Below are 18,823 nucleotides of genomic sequence, written 5' to 3' on the forward strand. Positions count from 1 at the left end.
CAGGCACACATAACTAAGGACTATGGCTGACTACTGTTTGCACCTTCACCATGACACTCACTCCCTTTAGCACATCACCAGTCCTGGCCCTGTCACTACAAAGCGTTTATGCTTGATCACCCTCAAGCACATTGGTCTTTCTTAATTTAACTTATATAGTGTATTTAGTTTTTAGTTTTGTTAGTTTTCTTATCTGTCTTATCTTCTACTGTCTTATTGTACAGTGGAGTTTAGTTATATGTTTATACTTACACTTATGTTTACCACTTCTGCTGTAAGTGCATGTTGTGTGTTATGTCTGTATGCTACCGAGACCCTTGAATTTCCCCTTGAGGATCAATAAAGTATCTATCTATCTATCTATCTATCTATCTATCTCTATCGAATTAATCTTTCATCTTTAATATTTCATTTATGTGTGTTTCACAGTGTACCGATAAGGAATAGATGGACACAGATGGGCAAAGGAAAAGATGCACAGTAGGCTGACTTGTGCATTGTTAATGCCCAGTAAATGTATTATTGTACAATAAGATATTCTATGAATGCTAACTTGGAACAATGACCCCCAGACAGAAGTGTTAGACAAGAAAACAAACAAACAAACAAACACGTGCAACCCTAGAAGATAACAGGATGACACACTCCTTACATGCTTGTCAAACAGAGTTGTGACTTAAAGGAGAAGCATAAGTGTACACATTGCTGTCATAGTTTGTTCTCGCCTGAGTTCCATTCATAGTGTCCTTATCTGATCCTGCCCTGCCCTGACTTGTTCTTTTTCTTTTTTTTTCTTTTTTTCTCTCTCTTTTCTCTCTCTCTCTCTCTCTCTCTCTCATTTGTGCAGGTAACCTGAGTATACATGAGGAGCTAGAGCAGCTCGTGGCTGAATTCCTAGGGGTGGAGTCTTCCCTGACATTTGGAATGGGCTTCGCCACAAACTCCATGAACATACCTGCGCTTGTGGGCAAGGTGTGTTTTTTTTTCTGACTACATTCCTCTTTACTATTAGAGGCTCTGCTGCTGCTGCTGTTGTGCTGCGGTTTAGTCACACACACACACACACACACACACACACACAGCTCTTGCAGAGCAGCTTGTTAATTGTGCGTAGCGATACTCCCTTACACTTCTCCGAGGGCCTCGGTGGAGAACAGAAGCTCCAAAACATCCCTTAAAAAGGGAAATAAACAAAGACACATTCATTACAATCCCTAATTAAAGCAAGCAGTAGCTAAAGGGCTAGAGTCAGTGGTGTAGACAGCAGATGACTAGGGGTGGTGGGGGATCAGTTAATGGCATGTGTTTACGGAGAACCCGTCGCTGTTGGCACACAGACCCACCGAACAGGGCACTGGTGGCGTGAGGTGAAGCACACACTAATCCCGGCGCAGTGAGCTGCCTGCTTCAACCGCGGCGCTCGGGGAGCAGTGAGGGGTTAGGTGCCTTGGTCAAGGGCACTTCAGCCGCGGCCCACTGGTCGGGGCTCGAACTGGCAACCCTCCGGTTATAAGTCCAGAGTGCTAACCAGTGGGCCACGGCTGCCCTACAACTACAGAGTAGCTACAGAGTAGCTCACTAGCAGATATGATGAGACAGGGGGGGTGGTGGTGGTGGTGGAGAGGAGAGGATCGAGCAGGGGTTGCCTAAGGCAGTGCAGTTTAAGTGGTGGAGAAACGAGGGGTGCATCAGCCGGAGGAGGGCGATTACCCCAGACCCATAGATGCCCTCGGTCCAGCTCACCCCCCGCCCCCACCCAGCCCTGGAGGCGATGGCCGGGGCAGGAGGCCATCTGAAGTGCCTCTGCACAGGGGCAGATTGAGTGTGACAGCTGCTGTTATTGTTGGGACAGGCCAAGCGGCCCCGGGGCCAGGCTCAGAAGCCCGGCCACTGAGACACATTCATCAGGGTGGCCCCGCCAGCTCCATAAGGCCATACAAGACAAACGCTGGCTGAGGGGGGGAGGAGATGTGGTGGAGTTTGGGGAGCGCCATACCAAAACAGGCAGCATCTCGTGGAGAAACCTTTGATTTTAGCCAGGGAAAGCGCTCATGATTATTCAGTCTGTTTGGACTGCCTGTCTATCCTGCAGCCCTATCTGTTCTCAACACTGTACTGTATGTTGCTTGTGAGAGGTTTTTTAAGTGTGTGTGTGTGTATGTGTGTGTGTGTGATATTCACTCTGGTTTGTTTTCACAGGGTTGCCTTATCTTGAGTGACGAACTCAACCATGCGTCTCTTGTCTTGGGAGCCAGGTTGTCGGCAGCTACGATACGAGTGTTCAAGCACAACAGTAAGTACAACCAGAGACTTTCTAATGAGGAGACACAGCACTCAAAAAACCCTCCATAGAAATGCATGGGGCTAATTTGTAACACCAATATGGTCGTTACTACACATATCACACCCCTTCCTCGGCAAAACGTCGACATGTGAATATATTGAGCCAATCATGTGGTGTGATGTGAATACATTGAGCCAATCATATGGTGTGTTGTGAAGACATCGTGCCAATCATGTGTTGTGATCTTGCCGCTGGAACAAGATTGGTGTCGTGTAGCCTTGCGCATGCGCATTTCTGCCGAAATGGATGCCCGACGAGTGCCCAAAAAGCATTGCCATATGGCCACTGAGTGGAGGGTCTTGCCTAAGGAGGGTCTTGCCTAGGACTTTGGTACAACCACTGCTCAAGGGTGAAATACTTGAAATAGCACCCTAGGATGGTGTGGTGGATTGTGTTATTGTCAGTGGCTAGCATTCTTCCCTTGCAATTTTCAAGCACATCAAGTGGGCGTGTGCCCAACTTGGACACATTTTATCTGGATCAGCACAGTAACATTCTTGCAGCATTCTTGTTTCAAATGACGCACTTGCAATGGCACAAATCCTATCCGGTCGTTAAGTCCGACGTCACAGGTCCACCAGCTTTTTCGTCAAAAAATGTTTACTAGCCCAACCAGCCGGTTTTCGCAACTCCGTTTTAGTAAGAGTAAAACAAAACTTTAACAGAGTAATTACTGTAACTGTGCAGCCAAATGATACAATCAAAGGTAACATCCAGGCTTCTGTGAAAAATAGGATTTTGTTAGATTGAGGTAACAAGTGAGTAGTAGGGTGACGGCTTTCTTAAAGGCTACTCTGAATAGCGGAAAAAATAGTTTATTCTACTCCCTATGGAGAAAAACGAGCGGCTCTAAAAAGCCATTGGACCCAGAAAGAGATTTATCATCCTATTATTGCATCATCACTTAATAACCGAATATCAGATGTTTGATAAACGATAAATTGATTTTAGACAACTAATTATGTTATTTACTCACTACTGTTGTTGTTGACTCCCTCAACTCCATCAAGTTAGGGTGATTGTGCTTTGAAGGTTCAATCTAGAGCCGAGAGAGACGCTGAGCATGGACCTCCACCCTGCCCCACTCCAAATTTAGGCCTGATATTCATATCTTACTGTATATTTGGAACGAAGGGCCCTATCATGACAGTCTAAAACACATGGTCACTGGCGAATAGTTTAACAAAATGTCGGGGTTTGTCCAGTCCATATTGGGTGTGGTTTAGTTATGAAACGTTATGAAATGTCCGGCACATGGCGCAAGAAAAACAGTTACACACAGTTACTTTCACTATTGACTGGAAATATGTTACCATTCAAAATAAGTCCCTTCAGGGCGGAACAAGACCCTTCCTCTGCGGGTCGGGGGTCCGGTTCGCCCTGTCGGGACTTATTTTCCCAATAATGACCGACGTTCTATACATTATCCCTTACTTAAAGTAATGATACACAGGGCAACTTTGTGGGCAATGTTGCTGAGCGACACTTTACCATTGAGATTGGGGAACATAATTACTATCTGACACTCATGGGCAACGTTTTGAGATCATCCAATCAGAGTGCTAGAATGAATCACATGACCATCTGTGAGTGAGCTTCTGAAATGTTCAATAAAGATGGCTGCGTCACAACAGTGAAGCGAGGAAAAGAGAGGCTTATTATGTAAAAAAAATAGGCTTCTTATGTCTTTTTACTCCGCTAAGTGTTTATATTTAAAACCCAAACTGTGCATTTTACTTCATCAAATTCTTTAAAAACCAACTAGCATCTATTTTTATGTGCTGAGGTGGCTCAGAAGATATCGTGGTTTTTTTTTCAGTAAACTGTTAGCTACCATTGCTCCTTTGAGATTAAATAGGATTTAGCTACTAGCGGTGCTTTTGCTAACAAAGTTGCTATTTGTCTGTTGCCCTCATTAGTGGCCCTGTTATGTGCCTCTCCTGACTGCCCAAAGAGTGTAGTGTATCTTCAGCTTTACAGTTAGCCATCACGTTTAATTAGGGAGGGACAAAGAATTAAGCTTGAGTATGGATGAAATATCTCATAGCCTACCTAGTGAGAGGCCCATAGTGTTTTTTGAAGCAGGATAGCTAAATGGTGCACATGTTCCCACAGTGATCTTATGATTGCATAAAGACTAATAGGTAGCTTATGTGTTATTTTATAAACAAACAGAAAACATCTTGTCTACGTTCTGTTTATGTTTATGTAGCATATTGGACGTTTTTAGAAGAGGAAAACAAATGAGATGAATCAGATGAAATAATTTGGCGGACTCCCTGCAGTACCTCTGCAGACCCCCTAGGGGTCACGGACCCCCGGTTGAAGATCACTGATCTAGAGGCTGAATTGTTTTTTTCAGTTTTGTGTTGTAGAACATGCAACATACAATTTGGAAACCATGATGTTATGATTTATATGACTCCTCAGAATGCTGCAGAAAGTTCCATCGAATTGAATGGGCCATCAGAATGTTTCGCGATCTGATATTCTTGATAATCAAAACCGCTGAAAACAGTTAATGATCTCTGCCTTTGGCAACACGTTTTGTACCTCTGGCTGATTCATTGCGCAAGTAACATTAGTCCATTCACTTATCCACTTAGAGATACTGAGTAAACTAACTAACCCCTTCACTAGACCACTTCCGGTTCCGGTCGGCGTGCTCCGTATGTAACTACCTAAACTTCCAAACTTATCTATCTTAAATCTCCTTGTTACCATCTACTTTCTACGGATTTACTGGCTACCGATTATATCTCGTGAACAAACTCTTGCATAAACTGTTGTTGCTCGAGGCTTTGGATTATCGGACTCTATAACCTTGATCGCCAAACTTTTCTGTCAAACGTTAACATTAAACGTTAAGCCAGTATCAAGGGCTGCAAATAATACCGGGCCAAGGAAACGATATCTGGAAGAAGAAAGCATCAAATTCCTTCTAACGTCTCTCAAAACTAGTGACTCAATATAAAAGTGAGATCTTCTCAGATTACTTACCCGCTACCTGTGTTCGAGTTATCAAGGAACTGCATCGATATCGCTGTTGCTAGCCAACTAGCAAACAAACGTTTAAAAACAGTTGACACCGGCGAGCCCTCGCCGCGACACGATCGATGCCCCTCAGCTGTGCACCAGGCTGCGACTCATGCGTCCTTCTCAGCGAAAGAGATAGTGGAACTCGAAGCCAGAATAGCGACCCTCCATCAGATTGAGAAGGATGAACAGTTCCTCAGACACCTTTCTCTCCGTAAAGTAACGTTACCTCTCTTACACATACAAATGCCAGATGCCCTGATTTCACTCTGTCCTCCAATGCTTTAACCATGCCATGCACTAATGCAACTTCTGTCCCTGTTGCCTCTCCCGGCCTCTGCTGAGAACCAAGCCTGCTCTGCTGGCCAGCTCCCTCCACACCAGCCTGAGCCATGGCGTGAAGCAAGCATCACAAACACGGGCAGACGGTCCGGACGGCACTCAGGCCCAGCCAACCCATACGACTGGAAAATCGCTATGCCATTCTGACCCGGGGATGAGGAGCCCTCCAGCCCGGAGACAACCATCCTGGTCCTCCCTCAAAGTCGGCGCCCCGACCCCCCCCTCCCGGACCTCATCAACCTCCACCCTGGTCATCGGGCAGTTCCATGGTTAGAGACCTCTGCATTCCCCATCATGTAGCGGTCCCTCCAAGGTCTACTGCTTCCCTGGTGCCAAGGTCCTTGACATCCAGCAGAAACTCCCAAGCATCCTGGCCACGCCACACCAAGGTCAACAACATCATGCCGTGACATTGGGCACGAACGACATCAGAGATAAGACAGTCAGTAGCACTGCAGGAAAACTACAAAACTCTCATCACCACTCTGATGGGCACAGAAAAACGCTTTGTCATCTCTGGGCCTCCCTACCTACAGAAAAGGTGCTGAGATGGTCCAGACTGTTCGATCTCCACACCTGGCTCAAACGCTACTGGCTTCCCTAAGCATCCCCTATGTCAACAACTGGGGCTTGTTCTGGGAGAGCCCAGTATGCTGAAGCTGATGGTCTCCACCCAAACCAACATGGAGCCAGGCTACTCTCTGACAACATAAGCGTCCACACTGAGACATTGACATTCTGTAGAAAATATTACAGATTCCCCCCAGGTATTGATTCAATGGCATTATACATGTGGATGGGTCTGAGAAATGTTTTCTGCAGGGTAACATACAATACTACTACCATAGATCAAGCTGTGTGTCATGCAATAGCATGACTTATGCTTATAGTTCTATTCAAGCGTTGATTTCTACCCAGCGATATGGTAAAAGAAAAAGACAAATTTAAAACTAGAAACCTAACAAATATTCTTTCCATACCTCAGCATATTCCTCAAAAGCCAGAGGCATTTTCAGCTAACATGGGTTTACTAAATATAGGTGCACTTACTACCAAAACCTTTTGCAATCAATGATTTTATTAGTGAAAAAAAATTGGATTTTCTGTTTCTTTGTTGAAACCTGGCTGACTTCAGACAGCTTGCTGTTCTTGTTGAGACTTGTCCCCCAAATTATAATTTCTTCCACTCAATTAGACAAGGCAAGCTGAGGTGGTGGAATTGCCTCCATTCTCTCAAACAAATATAGTTGCACACGAGTCCAACTTTGGCGATTAAGCTTCCTTTGAGTATATTGCCCTCACTCTGAAGGCTGACCCAGTTGTACTTCTATTAACCTTATACAGCCCTCCTAAACTATGGACTGGCTTTCGACCAGTTTTCTGAACTTATGTCGCTCTCATCATCACTAGCTATGATGGGATAATTGTAAATGGCGACTTCAATATTCATGTCAATAAGACAACTGATGCTAAAAGCCAGTAAGTTCCTTAATGTGTTGGACAGTTTAGAGCTAAAGCAGCATGTTACAGGACCCACCCACAACCTTGGCAACACCCTCGATCTAGTCATTTCCAGAGGGATAGAAGTCACAGACTTATCAGTAAATGATATAAATATGTCTGATCATCATTGTGTATCTTTTAATATTGTACTACATACTCCAAAAATTCATCGAAATTGCAATCAAATCGCGACTTGGACATTAGAGCAGAACAGCAGTTCATAGCTCTTATAGACTCCATAAATTTAGATATTTTACATCATCCCATTGATCAAATGGTAGAGGCTCTTAATCGTGAATTAGGCTCTCTGCTTGACAGAGTGGCACCCTTAAAGACTAAAAAAAAAGGCCCTGTAGCAAACTGGACACCTTGGATGAACGAAAATATCCATGATCTAAAAAGATCATGTAGGAAAGCTGAGAGAACATGGAGAAAAAACTAAGTTACAGGTTCACCGTGCCATTCTAAAAGAAAAAATTGCAAATTATAATAGAGCTATTCGAATGAGAGGAGGAACCACTTCTCTAAGGTAATTGCTGAAAACAGTAGAAACTCTAGGGTGTTGTTCTCTACCATTGATAGGCTATTGCATCAAACACCTTTTGACACACTCAGTCAGGCATCCTCTCTAAGATCTTGAAGAATTTTGCAGACTTCTTCAAAAACAAAGTCATTTCTATAAGGGAGGCTATTGGTAACACAAGTAATATGTTTGATAGTACACCCAAAACAGCCCCCAAAAATTAAGGTCCTTTAGCACTATTACTCAATCTGAGCTTGGTAAAATTATAACTCAAACCGGCTCTTCAACATGTGTTTTAGATCCAATCCCTACTACATTCCTCAAAAAAGTATATGAAGGCTTAGCTCCCTTTTTCTCAAGGTAATAAATACCTCATTAGAAACAGGTATATTTCCAACTGCTTTTTAAAAAAAAAAAAAAAAAAAAACCGCTGTTGTGAAACCTTTACTTAAAAAGTCAAAACTTGACCATACCAATCTGAGCAACTACAGGCCTATATCAAATCTATCGTTTTTGAGCAAAGTACTTGAAAAGTTGTTTGCAATCAGTTAAATACCTTCCTCAACGAAAACAGTATCCTTGAAAAATTCCAATCAGGTTTTAGATCAAATCACAGCACAGAAACGCTCTAGTAAAGATAGTCAATGATCTCAGACTAGCTACCGACTCAAACAAAGTCTCAATCCTTATTCTTCTGGATTTGAGTGCGGCATTTGACACCATTGATCATAGCATCCTAATTCACCGCTTTGCAAAGTGGGTGGGTCTCTCTGATAATGCTCTAAACTGGTTTCAAACCTACATTACTGGCAGAGATTTTTATATCAGTCTAGGAGATCATGTATCTGAAAACATGACTTGCCTTTTGGTGTGGCCCAGGGGAGCTGCCTTGGTCCCCTGCTATTTTCTATATATGCCCCATTGGGAAACGCCATAAGTCAGCATAATGTAAAAACTTCCACAGCTACGCAGATGATACCCAATTGTATCTTTCTGTGGAGCCAACTCACCCAGATGGCCTTTGCTCCCTCACTGCATGCCTAACCTCCATTAATCAGTGGATGAGCAAAAACTTTTTAAAACTAAATGATGACAAAACAGAGGTACTTCTGGTTGGACCAAAACTAAAGCCGAGATATTATTCTTAGTAATCTGGGAACTTGGCACACCAGGTCAAACCAAAAGTAACAAGCCTCGTGTCATCTTAGATGCAGAGTTAAGTTTTAAGCCCCATATCAGTAAAGTTACTCAGACAGCCTATTTCCACTTGAGAAACATTGCCAAAGTCACGCCCTTTTAACTCAACAAGATGCAGAAAAAGCTAATTCACGCCAATCACTAGCAGGTTAGACTACTGCAATGCACTTTTCACTGGTCTTCCCAAAAACATCTAAAGAAATTGGCACTCATACAGAACTCTCATGCTAGACTTTTAACTAAGACTAAGAAGAGAGAACACATCACCCCTGTGTTGGCTGAACTGCACTGGCTCCCCTATTTCCTATAGAATTGATTTTAAGGTTATGTTAATTACTTACAAAGCTCTGAATGGCATAGCACCTTCATATATCTCTGAGCTTTTAATATCTTATCAACCACAAAGGAAGCTTAGATCATCCAATTCTAATCTTTTAATCGCATACCCAAAGTGCTCCACAAACAAAGTGGAGAAGCTGCGTTTATCCATTATGCCCCAAACTATGGAACACCCCTGCCTCTGTACATCAAGCAGGCGAGTTCAGTAAATATTTTTAAAAAAGATCTGAAACATACCTGTACAGGAAAGCTTTTAGTTAACTCATCTTATCCTGTAGACTACATTTTCAGATTATTCTACATCTGCTACTATTGGAGGGCGCAGCCAGCCAGAAGCGGATGGGCTCCCCCTATTAAGTCAGGTTCTGCTCAAGGTTTCTTCCTGGAATATGGGAGTTTTTCCTTGCCACAGTTGCCATATGGCGTGCTTGTGGGGGGTAAGAGGGTTAAGGCTGCCAGTCTTATGACGTCATTTTCTATATTTTTGATATGTTGCTGAGTATAACATAAACAGCAAAGAAAAGTGATTGATAATGACTGACTGACTATTATTGTGTTACATGTTTCAAATGTAAAGCACTTTGAGCTGCATTCTGTGTATGAAAGGTGCTATACAAATAAAGCTTTATTATAACTAATTACTGAATTGTAGCTACACTGAGGTAAAAGACCCAGTCTCATCATGGCAGATAGTGGCGGCATATGCTCATGTCCACATTTTCATCATCATCATCATCATGTGGTTCAGTTAGTCACTCGTTGGCCATCATAGCACTGCTGATGATCAGCCAGGGAGGCTCTTAATGGCTCACAATCTCAGAGGTGCTGTTCGTTGGTCTGGATCAGAGAGGACTAAAACCGATACAGCCATTCCTTTTCATTTCTGGTCACTGAGTCACATCTAAAAACGCTTGACAAACAACCCTCTGCCATTGTTATGGGAGAAAACAAGCAACTGAATGGATGCGGGTATCAGCCAGTTTGTAAGATACGCCTGCATGCCCTGAACACAGATAACTGGAATGCTGAAGCGCCAGAATGTCCCTAATAACAAGGCAATTGTACCATAAACATGCACAAAGAAACATACTGCATTACATCCTCATGGAGGAAAGCATTGAGATTAAGTCTGCATACAGACACAAATATCCATAAAACTCTACAGCCCATCCAACAAAACCTTGATGGAGGTTACACCGCCTCTCGTAGGCTATCAGGAATGTCCTTGATAGCAGTGGAGGGACCGAAGGACGCAAAAGCTACACTCCAGTCTGAATACTAACTGGTTATGGAGCTAATGCCTTCAATTCAGTGGCGTCGCTGGAGTGGCTTTTATTGATCTGAGCCAATGATCAGAGAGCAGCTCTCTATCTTCTCTATATCTCTTGGGTGGGTGCACCCACACCACACAGTCACATGGGTGAACAGTGAAGATCAGATGTAGGAGGACTACAGACATAGAATGGATATGTGACACAGGATACTCAGGCATTTGTATTGTTATCTTGTGTGCTCACAGTCACAACACAAATATTCAGATAATAACAAAGAACTGAATAATGTTTCCCCTCTTGGTGAAATGTTTGGGTGAATTCAGAACAAAACAAAAACAGAAGTAATTTAGTTTTAAGTATAAAGTTATCGACATATGGGCAAGCTGTTTGTCCACATAAGCCTTTCCTAGTCAGTTTGCCTAAAGTCTTTACAAGACTAAATGTATATAACAACTGACATTTCACCAGAACTCCCTTTTTGGATGTATTATTGTGGATAAGTATTGCTGTTAAGTATATGCCTCCACTGGACCAAATGCCATTGCATATTATAATGTTCAATACACCCTAACTTTCCATGACAAAATAGGCTTGTTTTGTGGTAGTCTTTTGATATTGCTTGGCTGGCAGACACATTTCAGGATGAGATGCAAGTGTATAGTAAATTCTGACCTCCTTTTCATGTGTCATCCATGATTAGGGGCTGCCTCCGATATGTCAAGGAGATGTCAACATTTTGTCATCTGTGTGAATTATTTTATGCATGCGGCATTTCCAGAACACCTGTGTGTAATAAATGTGCCACGACAATAACGCATAAGTCACACGGACTGCTTGACATGTTATTTCTTCCATATGGATGATCAGTGGAGGTTGTGAGCACTTACTGTCATCTCTGGACATGTGGCGCTCAGTTAGCACCCCAGCCGTCTGCCTCTCGTTATCCATCAAGCAAATTATAGAGCAGGGGATCCCGAAGCCCCTCGTCTTCAATGCACAGGCTTGTAACATGTGCCCATTTTCTGTCGTCTGCTAGCCTACTTTCAGAACACATTCAGGGATGGGTTCTCAGAGGGTAGTGTCATGCATGTAGATGTTGACCTTGTAGAATTCAACTTAATATTCTAGAATTTTGTATGTTAGGCTTTTGACATGAAAGAAGTGTCATATTTGCTGTATAAACTACAAAATGATATGAATCTTATGCAGTCAGTAAAGTTGACTATTGACAGTGTGTTTTCTACGGCATTCTGCTTAAATGGTGCATCAGAAAACCGCTGCTGTGACTGCATTTATATAAGACGATATAGACAAGAAAAGGCCAGTGCCCAGATATGAGAGAGCTCTTTTATCTATCCATCGTCTGACGGCTGAACAAATGAGCTGATGTGATGCGTGAAATGGGGCGGCTCAGATCCGAGCTGACAGGTACAAGCAGGTTTAGTCAAGGGGTCGCCACAGTGGGCCTCAAGTATGGGCCCCAGAGAGTCGCAGGGCTGAGGCATTACCATTTGAGCTGGAAACAAAGGCACACCTCACCTATACTATACACATACACACACACACACACACACACACACACACACACACACACACACACACACACACACACACACACACACCCAAGAATGCACTGTGGCCGTGACAATCAGTATCTCTGAGTCACCACAACCAGAACTGCACTGTACTGTGGCCGTGACAATCAGCATCCCCAAGACTACTGCACAGGGGAAAAATACACACACACACATGCACACCCAAGAATGCACTGTGGCCGTGACAATCAGTATCTCTGAGTCACCACAACCAGAACTGCACTGTACTGTGGCTAGGGTTGCAAAATTCCGGGAATTTTCAAAGTTGGAAACTTTCCATGGGAATTAACAGGAATATATGGGAAATAACAGGAATAAACAGGAATTAATGGGAATAAACTGGGATTTTTTAATATGGCAAGTTAGTCTATAACAGGGAACTTAAATGTAGTGGACAAAACCCCATCTTGCAGTCTAATATTCATTAAAACAACCTGATTTAATACAATTTCAGTCGAATTTCTACCCTGCACATAATGTCAATCACATGCACACAGCAATCGGCATAGGCTGCTAGAAACCTATGGTATGCATGAGGAAAAAATGTTCCAACCAATCAGATTTTGTTGTTGAGTGGTGTTGTGTATCTTGGGCAGTTCAGTGTGGCTAGTTTAGCACGCTAGTAAACCATAGGCAGAGAACGGGATTCCCGCTAGCATGCTAGCTAGCTTTGCATGCTAAGCTAAGCGAAATACGAACATACAAATCATATTGCTTATTACGAAACAAAACGTTAATGTTTGTATTTGAAACAGTTTGTATGAATTACCCATAATTCCCGTAAATTCCCATTAATTCCCATAATTTCCTTTAATTTCATGAAAGTTTCCAATTTGGAATATTTCCAAAATTCCCCAGCTTAACTTCCCATGTTAAGTTTCCGAAAAGTTTCCGGAAATTTACCCTTTACAACCCTAACTGTGGCCGTGACAATCAGCATCCCCAAGACTACTGCACAGGGGAAAAATACACACACACGCACACCTAAGACTGTACAATGGCCGTGACCATCAGCATCTCTGAGTCACCACAACCAGAACTGCACCCGTTTTGTTGAGTTAGTTTACGACTGACTTAACAAGTGTCTCCCACCTTTGTAAAAAATCAATACCTGTGGCGTCATGGTTGAATGAAAAGGGAGAGAGGTCATTCAATTTTGATTCCTGTCATTAGGATGTAGGCCATTACGCTTTTAGTTCGGCATTATTAATTAAAATCTGTGCTCACTGTTGGTTACTCGGTTAAATATGTAAATATGGACTCAAAGTTCAATCACTAAAGAGTGAAGAGGAGATGACGCTAGCACAAAAGTTTGTATTTAATTTAACATTTCGAGGTGGCTTTTTTGCTTGAGTGGGATTTGAAAGGTAAACATGCTGTACCATTTCCTGTTTTAGTTCTTGACAGAGTGCTCTGAAACTCTGAGACTATTTGATTGTCTCCCTGAATGAAGACAAATGAATGTTATTATTTCGCATTTGTAATTTTGGAGGGGTGTTAATTATTTATTTATTTAGTTAGTTAGTTGTTTAGTTATTTATTAATTTTGTCGTAATGAAGTATAATGATGATTATTTACATATTTCCCCTAATGCTATTATATCAATAATTTAGTTCTGCAACAAGATGTACCAGCAGGTTTGAAGGAAGTTTGTTATCTTATATATTATATTCATATAATAATGCTCAGTCATCATGACTATATCACCTCAAAAATATAAAACATGAACATCATAAAGCAGAACAGACGAATGCAGCACATTCAGGGAGAATGATTGACCAATCCACGGGTTTCCCGTTTACCAACAAAACTAGATGCGCGCGCAGACGTGGGGCAGAAGACGCTTGGTGGCCGTCCACAACGTTATAAACTTAACCTAAATAGTCGGCTGCTGTAAGCTACCATCAGATTTTTTTGTATACCCCTGTTGTCTCAATGATAATAATCTCATTTCAGACTATATTTCAAAGTTTGCCGTTCATTTGCATTATTAATATAACATCGTATTTTGTCATTTTTGGCGAAGACATGCATTCCGTTAGGGATATTGAACATATTTAACATTGTCTAACCATCGTGATTTCGAATTGGTGCAGTTTTCAGCACAAAAACTAATTTTATTCTTTTGCTCTTTTGCATTGCTCTATGCTGCTTGGTTGCGCACGCATGTTTGTGACGTTGCATAGAAATCCATGTATAGTCACAAGATCTTTGATTGTGAAAGATTGTTGATTCTAAAGGAGATCCATGGCGTATTCACTTTTTCAGTCAGTCAGGCAAAGTTCAATGCAAATGGAGAAGTTGTTTTTCTGAACAACTTAAAGATATTTATATATGTGGTTCTGTAATTGTTCTCTATGTGTCTTTGTCTGGTCTGCCTTCGATGTACCAGTGGACATTGAGTTTGCCAAGCTTGTATCTTGTGTGGTAACAGGTTTTGAATTTCAAGGGACGGAAAGTAACCAGAGGCGGATGAGATGTGCCTCTCCTCTATGTCTGTTCCCCGAAACACATTTCCAGGAGTCAGGCAGTGTGGGTTTATTGCTTTACTGTTACTGCATGTGAAGGAGTTCTAATAAAACTACACGTCCATAAAAAGCATTTGCATGAAACGGCCATCACGCTCTGCACTTGGTAGTTTAACAGGTCATTTATTTACAAATCACACACATAAAAACCTTGCAAACCATGTTGCAAATGGATTGTGTGTTATCCTTAAACACGTGCAGCATCACTTCATAAGTGCGAAAATATCCGAAAGGCTTGTGTACTAAGCAAATGTGAATTTATTGTGTTTGCAATCTCAATCTAGTAAGAAATGCACATGAACAGTGCTGTGGTACAACTCTGCCATCTACTGCACAGTTTGTGCTAAGAAGATGACTTGCACAACGCACAACCTGTGGCGTCTTCTTCACAATATCACAGAGTGCACTGCTGGGAAAATGCTGAATGATGTGCTGAAAATCAAAAGCTCCATTAATGCACTGACAATTTCTCTGCCCCACTAATAACTGTTACAACCATAGGCAGAGAGAAGCCTGCACACCTTGGTAGATTTTACTGCAGGTGTAGCAAGGACACCTTCAAAGTAACAGAAAAAAGAAAAGCACAAAAACACTTTTTACTCCACGATACAGCTGGTTTATTGGTAAACTGATGCTTCGGTCAGTCAGACCTTCATCAGAGTGTACCGTCACAACCATGAAATGCTCCACAAAAGCGTCCAGTTGGACATTACACACAAGCTGGTGCATCCCTGACTCTCAGAATACCCACAGCCCAACAGATAAAAGGCTCACACCTTGCGTCCCTGTAGTTTTAACCATGTGACAGGTGCAAGAAAAATAACACTTTGTGTAATGGACTGGGTGGAGTACTTGGTGTGACCGCTTTCTGTTATCATGCACTGAAGTAGAAACCACACTGTACAACAGCACAGTGGTTTCTGCCAACAGAGGTGCTGCTAGCTGGAATCAGGCTATTTCTTGTTTGTGGTCTATGCGGCAGATGCCCCTGTGCACCGACAACCAACATTCAGGGTGTGCTGTGCACAGGAGATACTAAAACACAATCAGATAAGCACACAAGAAGGAAGTTTTATTGTGTAAAACTGCTTTAAGCGTTGCCATGTTATAGTACTCTGTCTTTGAGTAAGTGTGCGTTCTAATGCACATACTATAATTGTGTGTGAGTGCGTGTAACCTGATTTAAGATATACAACTTTGCGTATGTGTCGGTATGTGTACCCATGCTACAAGATACAATGTGTGCATGTATAAAGACCATATCCTAACTCAGGCATGGTATATTGTCTCTTTTGAATTATCATATAGATATGATAATGTGAGGTGTGTTAACATATGTTTGGCTGATATGAATCGTGTCCCCCTGTGCTGCTGTCAGATATGCAGAGCCTGGAGAAGCTGCTGAGGGAGGCCGTGAGCTCCGGTCAGCCACGCACACACCGGCCCTGGAAGAAGATCCTTATCCTGGTGGAGGGCATCTACAGGTTAGCCACTACTGCTGCTTCAGGCACATGCATACACACGCACATGCACACACATACACACATAACCATGCATACGCACATGCACCTGCACACACACATGCATGCACATACTCACTCACACATACACACAAATGCATGCATGCATGTACACACTCATGCACATATGCACTTGCACATACACACATGCACATACACCCCCCCACACACACACACACACACACACACATACTCACAAATGCGTGCAGACAGACATGCGCGCACAAACACATGCACATAGTACACATTACACAGGTGCACATACACACAAGTGCTAACACACATGTACACATCCACTCACACACACACATGCTGTTTGCAACGGTAGAAGCTTTTTTTGGTTTGATTGTTGCTTAAGTTGGTACCACTACTTTGCTGGGACAACATTACTGATAGTGGATGGAGGTTTCCAATACTGTCCCTTTCCACTGGTGCAGTGGTGAGGTGTGAAATGGAGAGAGATGAACTGGGAAAGAGGAGAGAGTTTGTGGTTTAGAGGCAGAGAAAGACAGAGAAAGAGGGACAGTGTCAGATTGAGAAAAAGAGTGAGGGGGTAGAACACTGTTAGAATGCAAAGAGAGTATGTGTTCCAGCAACTTCTGCCTTTTGATTACAGCAGTGAGTGTGTGTGTGTGCCTGCGTGTATGCGTGCGTGCGTGCGTGCGTGCGTGTGTGTGTGTGTGTGTGTGTGTGTGTGTGTGTGTGTGTGTGTGTGTGTGCGCGCGTGTGTGTGTGCGCGTCTGCAGCTCCCAGAACAGAGCAATCCAGTGTCTCTCTGACCCTCCATCTGCTCATTAGCTTCAAATGAAGGCCAAATGGAACTGGGGAGATTGATTCTGCTGCACCTCCAACTAAGGGTCTGCATCCCCAGCCAGCTCTATCTGTCTCCCTCTTGCTCTATCTATCTCTCTCTCTCTCCCTTTTCCTCTCTCTCGCTCTCTCTGTCTGTCTCTCTTTCTCTCCACCTCCCTCTTGATTTTTTCTCTTTCTCTCATTCTGCTATAATCTGTTTCTTCTATTCCCATCCACTGTAAGTAAGTTAGGACTTTTTTTGTCTCTGTCAGTGCCCTGTGCCCTGGTCAGCTCCGGGGCTGCCTTTTAACCGAGAGGAACAGTAATGTGAAGCACTCACCAGGCACTCTCATGGCAGCTGGGCTCCTGAGCAGTGGCAGTTTCTCAGGTTGTGAGACAGGCCTTTAAACGCACTCAGCAGCCTAGCAGCCAGCTCACCTGTTGCCTTCTTGCACTCTGCTCCAACGCATGAGAACGGGCGCCTTGTATACTGGTAAGAGTGGTGGTGGGAGGGTGTGTGATGTGTGTCTGTGTGTGTGTGTGTGTGTGTGTGTGGTGTGGTGTGGGGAGGGTGGGGGGGGACGGTGGCAGACATGTTGGAGGCACTCAAGTGGGCAAAATTTTGCTCCCTGCACTTTCAGCTGAAACATCAAACCCTACCGTGATAAAGAGAGAAAAAGAGAGGGAGTAGGTGAGAAGGAGGGAGAGGAGGGGAGAGAAAGAAAGACAGGGAGAGAGGGAGGACCTCAGCTGCGAGGCGGATGGGGAATGATAGAGGGGGTTCTCTTTGAAGTCGTTCCGGCCCAGGCGTGTGAGGTGTCGTTTAGCTAGAGCGAGCGAGCAGCGGCTAAGGTGCCTGATGGGAGCCAGAGTGCCGCGGCCTGTGAAACCTCCCCACCACACCGCCCTCCTCTCTCCTCTCCCCACCGCACCGCACTGCACCGCACCACACTGCCCTTCTCTCCTCTCTCCTCTCCCTACCACACTGCCGTGTTCTCCTCTCCTCTCCCCACCCCACTGCCCTCTCCTCTCCTTACCTCACTGCCCTGTTCTCCTCTCCTCTCCCTACCACACTGCTGTGTTCTCCTCTCCTCTCCCCACCCCACTGCCCTCTCCTCTCCCTACCTCACTGCCCTGTTCTCCTCTCCTCTCCCCAACACACTGCCCTCCTCTCCTCTCTCCGGCACGTCTGCCTGCGAATGCCCTTACATGGACCGCCCGCGGACGGAAGGAATGAAGAGGGGTGGGGGGATGCTGAAAGCAGGCACTGGAGTAGGATGGATTCTTGAGATGGTGTGTGTGTGGGAGGGGGGGGTTGAAAGGGCTCTTGTGAGGTTCTTGCGTAACCGAAGCTCTACACGTTTGTGGTGTCCTCTAATGATTAGATCATAAGAATGCTTATACTGCGATGGTTCTGTGTTTCACCATAATGCATTGCTCTGTGTTTCCTCTGCTTGCTGTTTACAGTATGGAGGGCTCGTTGGTGCGTCTGCCTGAGATCATTGCCCTGAAAAAGAAGTACAAGGCCTACCTGTTTCTGGACGAGGCCCACAGTATAGGTGCAGTGGGGCCCTCGGGACGTGGTGTGGTTGAGCACTTCGGAGTGGACCCACGGGATGTGGACGTGCTCATGGGAACCTTCACCAAAAGCTTTGGGGCTGCCGGGGGCTATATTGCTGGCAAAAAGGTACTGTTAACTTATATTTTCCCTCCTTATGTTTAACCTTTGACCTGGGGAGCGGATGCGCTGTGTGTTTGGGGGATATGAGGTTGTTGGACCAGTCGCAGGTGAAATGGTAGCTATGGAGTTACTCTGTACTGAACTGGAA

At 43.9% G+C, this 18,823-nt stretch overlaps 1 protein-coding gene across 3 annotated transcripts in view; it reads left to right on the forward strand.

Moving 5' to 3' along the window:
- sptlc3 (serine palmitoyltransferase, long chain base subunit 3) overlaps window positions 1-18,823 on the forward strand; it is a 45,999-nt gene that overhangs the window by 14,611 nt on the left and 12,565 nt on the right. For all 3 annotated transcript variants that reach the window (XM_048269436.1, XM_048269438.1, XM_048269437.1), the window contains 4 exons: window positions 848-972; window positions 2,200-2,293; window positions 16,061-16,166; window positions 18,462-18,681. In XM_048269436.1, the coding sequence (XP_048125393.1) occupies window positions 848-972; window positions 2,200-2,293; window positions 16,061-16,166; window positions 18,462-18,681 (545 nt within the window). The remainder of the gene's footprint in view (window positions 1-847; window positions 973-2,199; window positions 2,294-16,060; window positions 16,167-18,461; window positions 18,682-18,823) is intronic.

The sequence above is a fragment of the Alosa alosa genome, chromosome 18, assembly GCF_017589495.1.
Source record: "Alosa alosa isolate M-15738 ecotype Scorff River chromosome 18, AALO_Geno_1.1, whole genome shotgun sequence".
Classification (NCBI taxonomy): Eukaryota; Metazoa; Chordata; class Actinopteri; order Clupeiformes; family Clupeidae; genus Alosa; species Alosa alosa.